The sequence below is a fragment of the Haliotis rufescens genome, unplaced genomic scaffold, assembly GCF_023055435.1.
Source record: "Haliotis rufescens isolate VD_foot unplaced genomic scaffold, xgHalRufe1.0.p SCAF_5, whole genome shotgun sequence".
Taxonomy (NCBI): Eukaryota; Metazoa; Mollusca; class Gastropoda; order Lepetellida; family Haliotidae; genus Haliotis; species Haliotis rufescens.
This window is the reverse complement of record NW_025964223.1, coordinates 24,967,804-24,983,088: the sequence shown is the minus strand read 5'-3', so window position 1 is coordinate 24,983,088 and position 15,285 is coordinate 24,967,804. Positions and strand designations below refer to the sequence as shown.

At 44.2% G+C, this 15,285-nt stretch overlaps 1 protein-coding gene across 1 annotated transcript in view; it reads right to left on the bottom strand.

The window, feature by feature from the left end:
- The window catches only part of LOC124111194 (S-adenosylmethionine decarboxylase proenzyme-like), a 43,500-nt gene that overhangs the window by 8,153 nt on the left and 20,062 nt on the right, over positions 1-15,285 (bottom strand). The window contains exons 6-9 of the mRNA XM_048383538.1: positions 12,380-12,422; positions 8,238-8,292; positions 6,969-7,049; positions 1,133-1,225 (exon numbers count right to left, since the gene is read on the bottom strand). Of these exons, the coding sequence (XP_048239495.1) occupies positions 1,133-1,225; positions 6,969-7,049; positions 8,238-8,292; positions 12,380-12,422 (272 nt within the window). The remainder of the gene's footprint in view (positions 1-1,132; positions 1,226-6,968; positions 7,050-8,237; positions 8,293-12,379; positions 12,423-15,285) is intronic.

Sequence of the window (15,285 nt, the reverse complement as noted above, 5' to 3'; positions counted from 1 at the left end):
CTATAACATCAGGTCAAGTCAGTTGTACTTACACAAGGCCAGTGTAGCCTCTATAACATCAGGTCAAGTCAGTTGTACTTACACAAGACCAGTGTAGCCTCTATAACATTGGGTCAAGTGAGATGTACTTTCACAAGACCAGTGTAGCCTCTATAAGATCAGGTCAAGTCAGCAGTACTTTCACAAGACCAGTGTAGCCTCTATAACATCAGGTCAAGTCAGTAGTACTTACACAAGACCAGTGTAGCCTCTATAACATCAGGTCAAGTCAGTAATACTTACACAAGACCAGTGTAGCCTCTATAAAATCAGGTCGAGTCAGTCGTACTTACACAAGACTAGTGTAGCCTCTATAACATCAGGTCAAGTCAGTTGTTCTTACACAAGCCCAGTGTAGCCTCTATAACATCAGGTCAAGTCAGTAGTACTTGCACAAGGCCAGTGTAGCCTCTATAACATCAGGTCAAGACAGTTGTACTTACACAAGACCAGTGTAGCCTCTATAACATCAGGTCAAGTCAGTAGTACTTACACAAGACCAGTGTAGCCTCTATAACATCAGGTCAAGTCAGTTGTACTTACACAAGACCAGTGTAGCCTCTATAACATCAGGTCAAGTCAGTAGTACTTACACAAGACTAGTGTAGCCTCTATAACATCAGGTCAAGTCAGTTGTACTTGCACAAGGCCAGTGTAGCCTCTATAACATCAGGTCAAGTCAGTTGTACTTACACAAGAGCAGTGTAGCCTCTATAAGATCAGGTCAAGTCAGTTGTACTTACACAAGACCAGTGTAGCCTCTATAAGATCAGGTCAAGTCACTAGTACTTACACAAGCCCAGTGTAGCCTCTATAAGATTAGGTCAAGTCAGTAGTACTTACACAAGACCAGTGTAGCCTCTATAACATCAGGTCAAGTCAGTAGTACTTGCACAAGACCAGTGTAGCCTCTATAACATCAGGTCAAGTCAGTAGTACTTACACAAGACCAGTGTAGCCTCTATAACATCAGGTCAAGTCAGTAGTACTTACACAAGGCCAGTGTAGCCTCTATAACATCAGGTCAAGTCAGTAATACTTACACAAGACCAGTGTAGCCTCTATAACATCAGGTCAAGTCAGTAGTACTTACACCTTCCAGAAGGCCATTCATTGAGTAGCCACACGGGTCAAACAGGAAGTCATCCATCTTGGCACCTGGTATTATATCACAGATTCCAGATTTCTGAAAAAATAAATTTATAATTGCATAGTGCTGCAGTGAATGTTGTGAAATTTATGAAAAATTATACTATACTCACTGCCAAAAGAAACCTAACTACACAAACCACAGAAACATATGGAGAAGTACAGTGATCGCTCGCTATTGCGCTCTTCGATAAAGCGCTACTTCGGTTATTACGCGCGGTAACGCATGGCTCCCAAAATTTATGTACACTTTTAATACTGAGAGTTTTACACAGACATGATTGTATTGTTGTTCGTTGTTTATTTGCACCTAACGCTTCTCATTGCATAATCAACGGTTTATCGCTGAATGGAGTTCTAATAATCTGTTTGAAAATATCCGCGGCAAGTCCCGGAAATACGATTGTTCAACTAGTTAACTTTTCACACTATACATCCTTTGATCTTAGAAGCGCATGCATGCAATAAAAGAGAACCACAAGTGAAGTTTGTATTCTTAATTAGTGGGCAATCCAATTTAAGGCTAAACTGTCACACAAATGTAGTTGCTGTCACAACACGGCGGTCATTCATTTCGTAATCGCGCTTTCGTAACATCGCCTGTTTTTTCCCCGTAGTTATAACAAGCGATTTCATTGGATTAAAATTTGTTTCTAATGACGCTTTCTTGCCGAAATCTGCTACAAGTTTCGTGATTGGTCAATTTTGAGCACGTGACCTCAGGCAGCCAATCAAGCTTTGATACAAAGCTCGTGTTTGATAAATTTCAGAAGTTAGCGAAAGATTTTTTGTTAAATCGTGTTATTCTGAACGTTTTAAGCAGGAAATCACGATATATATTAAAAATATGGAACTTCGCGAATGTATCGTGCTAGGTTACGAGCTGTGACAAAGATTTTTCATGCATATATTTTTGCATTAAACGTTGTGTCCGAGCCGAGAATTCAAGGCGACGAAAGCCGAGATGTCATTTGACTTACATTACACGCGATCGCACAAAACGATGGAAATAATAACTTAGATGTAAGTTTGATTACTTTTAGATATATTTTTGTTGATTTTATTTATCACTTTGTATAATATATTTAAAGATTTGCTTAAAATAGTCTTTATTTTGCTCTTTGACATGTTCGATGCGGACCCGTTGTTGTCGAAATGTGTGTCCGAGAATTTTATTTTCAATAACATCGCGGGAAATAGTGAATAATTTTTTAATTTATTGATAAAAAATGATAAATTAGAATGGAATACGTATTTCAGACATTGTGAAATATGACAGATTTAATAAATGAATGATATTACAGGTAGATCTAGGTCCATAAAAATATATACTATTTTGACGTGACGTGAGATAAACACATAGGCCTATTGATGATTTGAGATTTGCCGAGCGCGCTCCCCCGCCTCGGCTTCGGTTAAACGGCTCATCGTCTATAACGCCCACCAATTATTTGGACCCCATTGGTAGCGCAATAGCGAGCGATCACTGTATGTACGTTAAGAAGAGAGGTTTCCAATGTGTACCAATTAGTGAGTGAGTGAGTAAGTGAGTGAGTATGGTTTTACCTCGCTTTTAGAAATATTCTAGCAATATCACGGGGGGGGACACCAGAAATGGGCTTCACATATTGCACCCATGTTGGGAATCGAACCTGGGTTTTCGGCATGACGAGCTAACACTTTAACCACTGGGCTACCTGACGGCCCCGTGTACCAATTGATGACCAGACTAACAATCAGCCAAATGTTATGATGGAGTGACTTAATTCTTATCACAATATGCTGCATGTGATTTCCAAACGTTACATGCTAATCCTGCATGAGACAAATGGTGCATCTCCAGTCATGGATCTATGACGTCACATGTGATGCGTTCATGAGCATCAGTTCACACACATACCAATAAGTTCATTTGTGCATTGAACCAATCTAATATCTCTTGAATATGAGTAAATCTTCATATATTAACCAACATGTATGGTATTCACATTTCTTTTGGCAGTGAGTATTTATACAGTAATGGCGTTTACTACATAGATACTGATATTGTCGAAACCTTCCATGTGAAGTGCGGAGACAGCTTCTATAAAAGGGGTGGTGGGGAATGTGATTCATTGTGTCTTGATCAAGCACCTTCTATTTGACAGAGGGGGACTGAAACAGGCATGGCATCTCCCTATTTGACAAAGGGGGTCTGAAACACACATGGTACCTCCCTATTTGACACAGAGGGGGCTGAAACGCACATGGTATCTCCCTATTTGACACAGAGGGGGCTGAAACAAACATGGTACCTCCCTATTTGACAAAGGGGGTCTGAAACACTCATGGTACCTCCCTATTTGACACAGGGGGGTCTGAAACACGCATGGTACCTCCCTATTTGACACAGGGGGGGCTGAAACACACATGGTACCTCCCTATTTGACACAGAGGGGGGCTGAGATAGACATGGTACCTCCCTATTTGACACAGATGGGGGCTGAGATAGACATGGTACCTGCCTATTTGACACATAGGGGGACTGAAACACACAAGGTATCTCCCTATTTGACACAGATGGGGGCTGAAACACACATGGTACCTGCCTATTTGACACAGAAGGGGGCTGAAACACACATGGTATCTCCCTATTTGACACAGAGGGGGCTGAAACACACATGGTACCTCCCTATTTGACACAGAGGGGGGCTGAAACACACATGGTATCTCCCTATTTGACACATAGGGGGCTGAGATAGACATGGTACCTCCCTATTTGACACAGAGGGGGGCTGAGATAGACATGGTATCTCCCTATTTGACACAGAGGGGGCTGAAACACACATGGTACCTGCCTATTTGACACAGAGGGGGACTGAAACACACATGGTATCTCCCTATTTGACACAGAGTGGGGCTGAAACACACATGGTACCTACCTATTTGACACAGAGGGGGCTGAGATAGACATGGTACCTGCCTATTTGACACAGAGGGGGACTGAAACACACATGGTATCTCCCTATTTGACACAGAGGGGGCTGAGATAGACATGGTACCTGCCTATTTGACACAGAGGGGGACTGAAACACACATGGTATCTCCCTATTTGACACATAGGGGGGGCTGAAACACACATAGTACCTACCTATTTGACACAGAGGGGGACTGAAACACACATGGTACCTCCCTATTTGACACAGAGGGGGACTGAAACACACATGGTACCTCCCTATTTGACACAGAAGGGGGCTGAGATAGACATGGTACCTGCCTATTTGACACAGAGGGGGACTGAAAAACACATGGTATCTCCCTATTTGACACAGAGGGGGGCTGAGACACACATGGTACCTCCCTATTTGACACAGAGGGGGCTGAAACACACATGGTACCTCCCTATTTGACAAAGGGGGTCTGAAACACACATGGTACCTCCCTATTTGACACAGAGGGGGACTGAAACACACATGGTATCTCCCTATTTGACACAGAGGGGGACTGAAACACACATGGTTTCTCCCTATTTGACAAAGAGGGGGCTGAAACACACAAGGTATCCCCCTATTCGACACAGATGGGGGCTGAAACGCACATGGTACCTCCCTATTTGACACAGAGGGGGGCTGAAACACATGTGGTATCTCCCTATTTGACAAAGAGGGGGGCTGAAACACACAAGGTATCCCCCTATTTGACACAGAGGGGGGCTGAAACACACATGGTATCTCCCTATTTGACACAGAGGGGGGCTGAAACACACATGGTATCTCCCTATTTGACACAGAGGGGGGCTTAAACACACATGGTACCTGCCTATTTGACACAGAGGGGGGCTGAAACACACATGGTACCTGCCTATTTGACACAGAGGGGGACTGAGATAGACATGGTATCTCCCTATTTGACACAGATGGGGGCTGAGATAGACATGGTACCTCCCTATTTGACACAGAGGGGGACTGAAACACACATGGTACCTCCCTATTTGACACAGAAAGGGCAGACACAGGCATGGCCTTAGTACCTACATGTATACATGGTTGCTATTTTCTACAACCCTGAAAGTGGCAAATATGACAAATAATAAATCTTATCATCATATATGGAAATGGAGGTACATTATTTGTATTTATTGTCCACAACATCTGTTACGTGTGACCGACAATCACCATTATTTATTAACATTAGATCTTATTGTTCATGCATTGCGGCTGGATAGTTTTCAGATAAAAAATCCATTTACGTTTGATGGATTGGTGTCTAGCCGTGCTCTGGTCTGACTCAGGGTGTGTTTTAAGCTGTTGTATGATTTGATAGGGTAGGTCTCTGGTTTCTGTTGTGTGGCTACTGAAGGGGTTGACTAACTTTATATTCACGCAGATTTAACATGATTGTTTGTGACAGCTGTCATCCAGGTTGGTCACAGTGTGGCCACTGATTTGTGGTTTGAGTGGTGGATATGCGATTGCCGCTTTCATGAGAATGTCTCATGTGTGCCGTTCTTTCTATATGCCGTGATGTGTGGGACTTAGAACGTGTCTTTGCAGGTATCTGGCCCTTTGAGTAGGTGCCAGGACTTTTTGATCACGGAGCTGACCTTGAGTGCAGTGGGGTTGTAATCTGTGATAAAGATCACTGGTTTAGTGTCTTTTCAGGGTGTCTGTTTTTGTTGTCAGGGTATCCTCTCCTTGGGATAACTCTTGGGTTTTAGCCCAAACCCTATACTTATCTAAATAAAAATATAATTAAATACTGTATAAGTGTATGAGAGAATTGTGCTTTTATGTCCTTTGAGAGCAATATTCAGCAATATCAGTTCAGTGACACATGGAATGGACTTTGCAGGATGACAATGAATGCCTCCAACTACCCCTGTAAATAGTGGGAAATATGTCGGCGTCCCTGTCAGAGTTAACGTTGAGTGGTTCATACACTGTCCACTTGTGGCAGGCCGCCATGGGATTACCACACATGCATAAGCAATTACAGTCCGTATGGAAGCTCTTTCTGCAGGAACTCAACCAACAATTCATGCCATGCTTAGATGCACACCTCATGTTCACCATAATGGCATATCTGTATAGGGCATGTGTGTCTACGTCATCATCTATATCTCATAGTGTAATCTCCAACATGACTGAAAAAGCTAGACTATTATTATATTACAGGTATTAAGGATTTTGTAGGTACCTTGGGGGGAAATATAATATGATAAAAAAAACACACACCATGTTATCAAATTGTTTGTTTCTTGTTTAACATTGCACTCAGCAATATTCAAACGGTCTGTAGATAATCGGGTCTGGACTAGACAATCCATGGATTGATATCATGAGCATTGATCCACGCAATTGAGATATGATGACATATATCAACCAAGTCAGCGAGCCTCCTACGACAAGCATGGGTTGCTGAAGACCTATTCTCGCCTGGATCTTCAGGGGTCTATCAAAATGTTATCTGAATATGTTGCCTAAGTGTACAGTATCCACATCTCATATTTGTCGGATCACAGCATGTCAACTTACTATGATGTTTGTCACCAAGGCGAACATATGAACAGGGATAGGGTGCTAACTAACCAAAGATCACAATCTGGCTAAATTCTATGTTCAAACCAAAATTGAGGATCCCGGCACATCCAAAGAGATGCAACTCTGCATGGCTAATTGCAGCACTTTAAGACCACTGAACAACTCAGCAGACATGTGATGTTCGCATCTTTGATAGGCACTGGGGCTCTTTCTGCTGATGTAGACACTTCGGTTAGTATGACTGAAGAAGATCAGACCTACCTTTGTAGCCTCGGGTCCGTCTACGCACACCTCCTTTGTAAATATCTTCATCTTCTCTGGGCACATGTCCCACATGAGCAGGTGGATGTGGTTAAGGTACAAACATTGGTGGGATATACAGGACCTAAGGACAATTCAGAGGAATACTGGAACTGTTGTCTTGATCAGGGTCTTCCAGCTATTAGGATGAACACAAGGTCCCAATGGCTATTTGGACAGAAACAAGGCCCCAACTGCTTTCTGGATAGAAACAAGATCCCAAAGGCTATTTGGATGGAAAACAAGGCCCTAATGGCTATTTGGATGGAAACAAGATCCCAATGGCTATTTGGATGGAAACAAGGTCCCAATGGCTATTTGGATGGAAACAAGGCCCCAATGGCTATTTGGATGGAAACAAGATCCCAATGGCTATTTGGATGGAAACAAGGTCCCAATGGCTATTTGGATGGAAACAAGGTCCCAATGGGCTATTTGGATGGAAACAAGATCCCAATGGCTATTTGGATGGAAACAAGGTCCCAATGGCTATTTGGATGGAAACAAGGTCCCAATGGTTATTTGGATGGAAACAAGATCCCAATGGCTATTTGGATGGAAACAAGGTCCCAATGGCTATTTGGATGGAAACAAGGTCCCAATGGCTATTTGGATGGAAACAAGGTCCCAATGGCTATTTGGATGGAAACAAGATCCCAATGGCTATTTGGATGGAAACAAGGCCCCAATGGCTATTTGGATGGAAACAAGATCCCAATGGCTATTTGGATGGAAACAAGGTCCCAATGGCTATTTGGGTGGAAACAAGATCCCAATGGCTATTTGGATGGAAACAAGATCCCAATGGCTATTTGGATGGAAAACAAGGTCCCAATGGCTATTTGGATGGAAACAAGGTCCCAATGGCTATTTGGATGGAAACAAGGTCCCAATGGCTATTTGGATGGAAACAAGATCCCAATGGCTATTTGGATGGAAACAAGATCCCAATGGCTATTTGGATGGAAACAAGGTCCCAATGGCTATTTGGATGGAAACAAGGTCCCAATGGCTATTTGGATGGAAACAAGGCCCCAACGTTGGTGGGATATACAGGACCTAAGGAAACAAGGCCCCAATGGCTATTTGGATGGGACAACCAGCTCATTACAAACAGGTTTCCTATTTGTGTCAGGCAAATCACAGCCTTGGTAAAGTGCTCATCAATATTATAATACCATTCCTTCTTGTCAATGTTCCCTGCTTGTGAAGTTATGACTTAAAGGATATTTCAAAAGTCTGATCTGGTCGAGTAACCCCTTCCTCATCCAGTGTGTATAGGTACCTGCAAGTATACAAAATACATCCCTGAACTTCACACAATATGCAGGGCTCAGACAAAAGTCACATTACACCACAAGCAGACAAAGATGTTTTCATCAATGAGTGCATATCTTTTGCATATATTTGTAATAAATTTCCAAATCTGCACATGTGCATTTACATATGTGCAAGTATCAGAAAGTTAAAATACTAAATCTTTCTACCCCTGGAGATGTATGATAAGTCAATTCTTCATAGAAAGTTGGATGACATATTCCCATCAGCAATGATGTCATATTGTTTCAACTCACCAATCAGCTTTAAAAGTTGCTAATATGTGTAATTCTCAATTCTGATTGGTCAGATGAAGGACATATCACTACTTCACTGTTGAGAATTTTTGACAATATCATGTCATCCAATGTTTGTGACATCTCAAATTAATGACATATCTTCATCTGAAGCTTCAGTGAAGTTTCTACATAGGGTTCACAGTGTTTGAAATGAAAGGGTTTCCCTGAAACTTGCTGCTCTAATACTTAATCTAGGGACCCCCCTCAACCTTAATAGGTTTACAGACATCATACGTTTTCGGACGGCCATGTTTATCGCGAGTCTTCGTGTTAAATGAGGGGTGAAGTATCCCACAAACAATGCAAATACTCAGATGATGGCTTATTTTAAAGAGAGAGTTTTCTATAATAAGTGAATGAGATGTTTTACAGCTGTTCATGTGATGAGAGAGAAACTACAAATGTTTCGTAACACAGGGATATTTAACATTAGGATTATGACAAGGTCCCCATTATTTTCAGCATGATTTTGAAGACTGGTAAAATGACAATGAGAAATACATAGAATAACCTACTCGAAAACTAATGTAAGCCATAGGCATGACTGGGGCAGATAGTCAGTAACTCCTCATAGTTTGTTTTTCTCATGTCAAGTGTTCATGTATTTAATTCATGGACCCTCCCAACAACACCACAGAGTTCATTTTACAAAACTTAAAGGATTATTAGGCATCAACTTTTTTCATTTGGGACACGGATCCACTGACTAACAAATCAGGAATGTGGAAAAGATTTAGAAATCCAGATCAAAAGTTCTTTATTAATGCCAAGCCTGGTAATCACACTTGCGAACATAAAGTCACAAATAGTTTCCCTGCCTCAAATACCATTCATAGCTTCAGCAGTTCTCTGAACAATGTGTGGCCTTATTCCCATGTAATCACTATAACATTGTTAAAATTCCTGCCACATTTCACAAAACAGTTTCAGATAAACAGAGAATTCGAAAAATATTTTTCTCACTTTTACTGTTCCCACTTATTCTGTATGTCTTTGACAAGCCTCTCCCTGATAAACCAGGTTTGTAATTCTGATTCTTCTTACCCAGCCCAGATTCTACTTGTCGCCAGGCTTCTTCCTTTCCCCCACCCAGCTAGTTCCTCTCCCCCCACCCAGCTAGTTCCTCTCCCCCCACCCAGCTAGTTCCTCTCCCCCCACCCAGCATGTTCCTCTCCCCCGACCCAGCTTGTTCCTTTCCCAGAACCAGCTTGTTCATCTCCACCCACCCAACTTGTTCCTCTACCCGACCCAGCTTGTTCCTCTCCCCCCACCCAGCTTGTTCCTCTCCCCCACCCAGCTTCTTCCTCTCCCAGAACCAGCTTCTTCCTTTCCCCCACCCAGCTTGTTCCTCTCCCCCCACCCAGCTTGTTCCTCTCCCCTACCCAGCTTGTTCCTCTCCCCCCACCCAGCTTGTTCATCTCCCAGAACCAGCTTCTTCCTTTCCCCCACCCAGCTTGTTCCTCTCCCCCACCCAGCTTGTTCCTCTCCCCTACCCAGCTTGTTCCTCTCCTCCCACCCAGCTTGTTCCTCTCCCCCCACCCAGCTTGTTCATCTCCCAGAACCAGCTTCTTCCTTTCCCCCACCCAGCTTCTTCCTCTCCCCCACCCAGCTTGTTCCTCTCCCCTACCCAGCTTGTTCCTCTCCTCCCACCCAGCTTGTTCCTCTCCCCCCACCCAGCTTGTTCATCTCCCAGAACCAGCTTGTTCCTCTTCCCTACCCAGCTTGTTCTTCTCCCCCACCCAGCTTGTTCCTCTCCCCCCAACCAGCTTGTTTCTCTCCCCCCAACCAGCTTGTTCCTCTCCCCTACCCAGCTTGTTCCTCTCCCCCCAACCAGCTTGTTCCTCTCCCCCACCAAGCTTGTTCCTCTCCCCAACCCAGCTTGTTCCTCTCCCCCACCAAGCTTGTTCCTCTCCCCCACCCAGCTTGTTCCTCTCCCCCACCAAGCTTGTTCCTTTCCCCTACCCAGCTTGTTCCTCTTCCCCACCCAGCTTGTTCCTCTCCCCCACCAAACTTGTTCCTTCCCCCACCCAGCTTGTTCCTCTCCCCCCAACCAGCTTGTTGCTCTCCCCTACCCAGCTTGTTCCTCTCCCCCACCCAGCTTGTTCCTCTCCCCCACCCAGCTTGTTCCCCCCCTCCCCCAGCTTGTTTCTCTCCCCCCAACCAGCTTGTTGCTCTCCCCTACCCAGCTTGTTCCTCTCCCCCACCCAGCTTGTTCCTCTCCCCCACCCAGCTTGTTCCTCTCCCCCACCCAGCTTGTTCCTCTCCCCCACCCAGTTTGTTCCTATCCCCCTCCCCCAGCTTGTTTCTCTCCCCCCAACCAGCTTGTTGCTCTCCCCTACCCAGCTTGTTCCTCTCCCCTACCCAGCTTGTTCCTCTCCCCCACCCAGTTTGTTCCTCTCCCCCACCCAGCTTGTTTCTCTCCCCCCGCCCAGCTTGTTCCTCTCCTCCCAACCAGCTTGTTCCTCTCCCCCACCCAGCTTGTTCCTATCCCCCCACCCAGCTTGTTTCTCTCCCCCCACCCAGCTTGTTCCTCTCCTCCCAACCAGCTTGTTCCTCTCCCCTACCCAGCTTGTTCTTCTCCCCCACCCAGCTTGTTCCTCTCCCCCGCCAGCTTGTTCCTCTCCCCCACCCAGCTTGTTCTTCTCCCCCACCCAGCTTGTTCCTCTCCCCCGCCAGCTTGTTCCTCTCCCCCACCCAGCTTGTTCCTCTCCCCCGCCAGCTTGTTCCTCTCCCCCACCCAGCTTGTTCCTCTCCCCCACCCAGCTTGTTCCTCTCCCCCACCCAGCTTGTTCCTCTCCCCCACCAGCTTGTTCCTCTCCCCTACCCAGCTTGTTCCTCTCCCCCACCCAGCTTGTTCCTCTCCCCCACCCAGTTTGTTCCTCTCCCCCACCCAGCTTGTTTCTCTCCCCCCACCCAGCTTGTTCCTCTCCCCCACCCAGCTTGTTCCTCTCCCCCACCAGCTTGTTCCTCTCCCCCACCCAGCTTGTTCCTCTCCCCCACCCAGTTTGTTCCTCTCCCCCACCCAGCTTGTTTCTCTCCCCCCACCCAGCTTGTTCCTCTCCTCCCAACCAGCTTGTTCCTCTCCCCCACCCAACTGTTTCCTCTCCCCCCAACCAGCTTGTTCCTCTCCTCCCAACCAGCTCGTTCCTCTCCCCCAACCAGCTTGTTGCTCTCCCCTACCCAGCTTGTTCCTCTCCCCCACCCAGCTTGTTCCTCTCCCCTACCCAGCTTGTTCCTCTCCCCCACCCAGCTTGTTCCTCTCCCCCACCCAGCTTGTTCCTCTCACCTACCCAGCTTGTTCCTCTCCCCCACCAGCTTGTTCCTCTCCCCCACCCAGCTTGTTCCTCTCCCCAACCCAGCTTGTTCCTCTGCCCTACCCAGCTTGTTCCTCTTCCCCACCCAGCTTTTTCCTCTCCCCCACCCAGCTTGTTCCTCTCCCCCAAACAGTTTATTCCTCTCCCCCAAACAGCTTGTTCCCCTTCCCCCAACCAGCTTGTTCCTCTCCCCAAACCAGCTTGTTCCTCTCCCCCAAACAGCTTGTTCCTCTCCCCCAAACAGCTTGTTCCCCTTCCCCCAACCAGCTTGTTCCTCTCCCCAAACCAGCTTGTTCCTCTCCCCCAAACAGCTTGTCCATCTCCCCAAGCTTCTTCCCAATCCCCAGACATAATTGAAAGCCAACCACCCCAAAACAGGGATGTAACTGATAAAACAAGGACAAACAATATTCTAAATAAATGATTACAGAAACATACATACCAACAGTCACGATTGATTCTCCCCAAGCTGTAGGCGGCTCCATCTACAACAGGAGATAATGTCATATTTAAGTCTTGAACAAGTATGATTACTACTCATATTACACTCGGCAATGCATCCACTTTGAAACTGAAAGCTTCACTGTAACAATCCAATTCTCATAACAAGGCTTTAATGACAAGCATGGGTTACTTGGGATCTCTGTCCTGGAATCCTGTAGAGGAACATTTATCTCCGCGTTCTCAGAATCAAACACATGTATTATCATAGACCAGAAAGCCAATGTACTCTAACTGGTCCCCATGCAGTAGGCTATGCTTGTCATAAAGGCCACTCAATGCTTCAAATGGTCCATCTCCGTGACATGATAGAATGTGTGGCATTGTATCTGACAGTGTAGGAAGTTGTTTGTAATACAATCACTGATTTACACACCTCCATTGTTTAGCTGGAATAGTGCTGTGCTTAATAACAAAAGAACAAACACATCCAAATCTATGACCAATTGTTAAAGTTACTGTCGAGACAACGATTCAAGGACAGTTTTAGACATTGTGTGTTCTGGCTATGAACTTAAGGCCATTATCTATTTGTTGTTGGATAATAGATCCTCCAACCCTATTTTCTTTACAATCGGTAACAAAATTAATACAAGTTTACACTTATTTCTTTTTAGTCATACACGCAAAATTACTTTGAGATTACTCAAGATGGCAAATATATTAATATTTTTTATATTTTTTTCTCCCTCCTACAGGTAATATTTGTGAAAACAATCCTTCATCCAGTTTTAAAAAAATTTGCTGATGCCAGCTTTTTCAAATTATGTTTTTATCCCTCCTCCGACTTAAGACTTTGACAACAACAATATCTGTGATCCAACAATTAAGGCATACTGGCCTAACCAGGAATGCCAATAAACAAAATTGTGCAAAAACTCCATAATATTTGTTTGAATTACCACCTCAAAACGCTATGTAAACCAACAGACAGCAGAAGCATCACTTCAGCTAGTGATGAAGATACAGGCACAGTTTTACCTTGACCTACTAGGGTCTATAATTAATTTAAAGGGGCCTGTAAAGTAATTAAATGATGTAGTGTACAGGACTGTCGATAATTTCCTTAATTACAGGGCCTATAAATTTCTTGTCAAGAATGTGATACAATGAACAATACTGCTCATCCCGAGGGATGCACTATATTTGTTCTGCACCCATTCTGTACATCTGTGCGTACTGGACAAACATTTCTGCCTTGTGTAAAACCTTGCACGCAGTGGCTGCAACATTTCATCAGTAGATGGTTATGCAGAATATGGCAATGGTGGGGTAAACCAATGAGAGATATTTCCCTGGTGAATATGACAGCGTATCCACTACAACTAGATGAGTGCAAGGTCAACCCGTGTCACCATGTTAACAGACCTTGTCACAGCTCACTGAAGTTCATATGAGAACTGGACTCAACACTGGTACATGGAAGCTCCCCTCAGTTGCATGATTTATTGCTGAGACAACATCCTCAATATGTTTGTCTCATACCATGATGCATAAAAACTCAAGACACATTCTGTCATTTCAAAAAAAATAATGAAACTGAGATTGGTATCTGAAAATGGTATCTTACAGGCACGAATGCAGTAATCTGTCCCTTACACACCCAAAAATCACGCCATTTTAGCATCTAATCGAGGCATATTTTGTCTATTCTCATGATCCCTGTTGTGCATTAATACATAACACAACATTTATTTGTGACTTCATCCAACCTACTGCTTACTACCAATACCTTGCGTGACCCTCTACAAAAATAGTTGGCTACATATCTGTGGATTAGCAAGGTGATAATGCAAAGTAGACGAGACCAAAGAACATTGACCAACACTCTAAAACTGAAAAGTTTCAACACAGACATGAATTCGTGAATTCGACCAAAGCACCAGTAACTTATCAATGAATTATAATCAGGAAAGTAGCCCCTCATAATTTAACCTTAGGTCATCACCATGGAGAAGCCAATCAGAGACCTGGAATTCGATCTCACACACGTTGATACCAGTATCTTAATGGGCTTCTCTTCCACCAGTTTGTAAGAAAAAATGAATTTTACATAAATGAATATCAAGCTGTTCACTTTATTAAAATGAAAAATTTCCATGTGTTTCATTTCATATTCAGCTGACTTAACATTCCCTATAGTGCTGCCATAGCTTTCAAAGTGAAAACGTGATGTCCAAGTAAACATGGATCTCATTAATCTCAAGAATTAAAGTCCAGTGGTTGCAGGGAAGAGGAGTCGTCATGCAAATGGTATAAAGGGAGCAAAACTTATAAAAATCTCCTTCTGTTTACTTTGTCATAAAAATTAATATACTGTCTGGTGATTCTTTACAGGCCGCTGTCATATAGTTGTTATAAGTTGGAATACTGCTCAGTGCCGTGTAATACCAGCAACCAAACTATACTGTAAACCTGGGGTTTCCAGGGTGGGTCACCAGTGAAACAACCTGAGACATTAGATATGTATCGTGACACATTACGTGAACATTATTGCCTGCAGTGTGAAACACTCACTCTTTAGACTGTTGCAGTCTGTGACTCCCAATGCTTGGAGGATGAGATTCTTAGGTCTAGTGCTGAATCATCTTGAGTGAGTGAGTGAGTGAGTGAGTGAGTGAGTGAGTGAGTGAGTATGGTTTGACACCGCTTTTAGCAATATTCCAGCAATATCACGGCTAGGGACACCAAAAATACGCTTCACACATGGTACCCATGCTGGTAAACGAACCCAGGTATTCGGCATGACAAGCGAATGCTTTAACCACTAGGCTACCCCACTGCCCCAAGGAATTACAAAGGTAGGCTTAATGTAAATACATGTCTAAATGAAACCCATCTAAATAC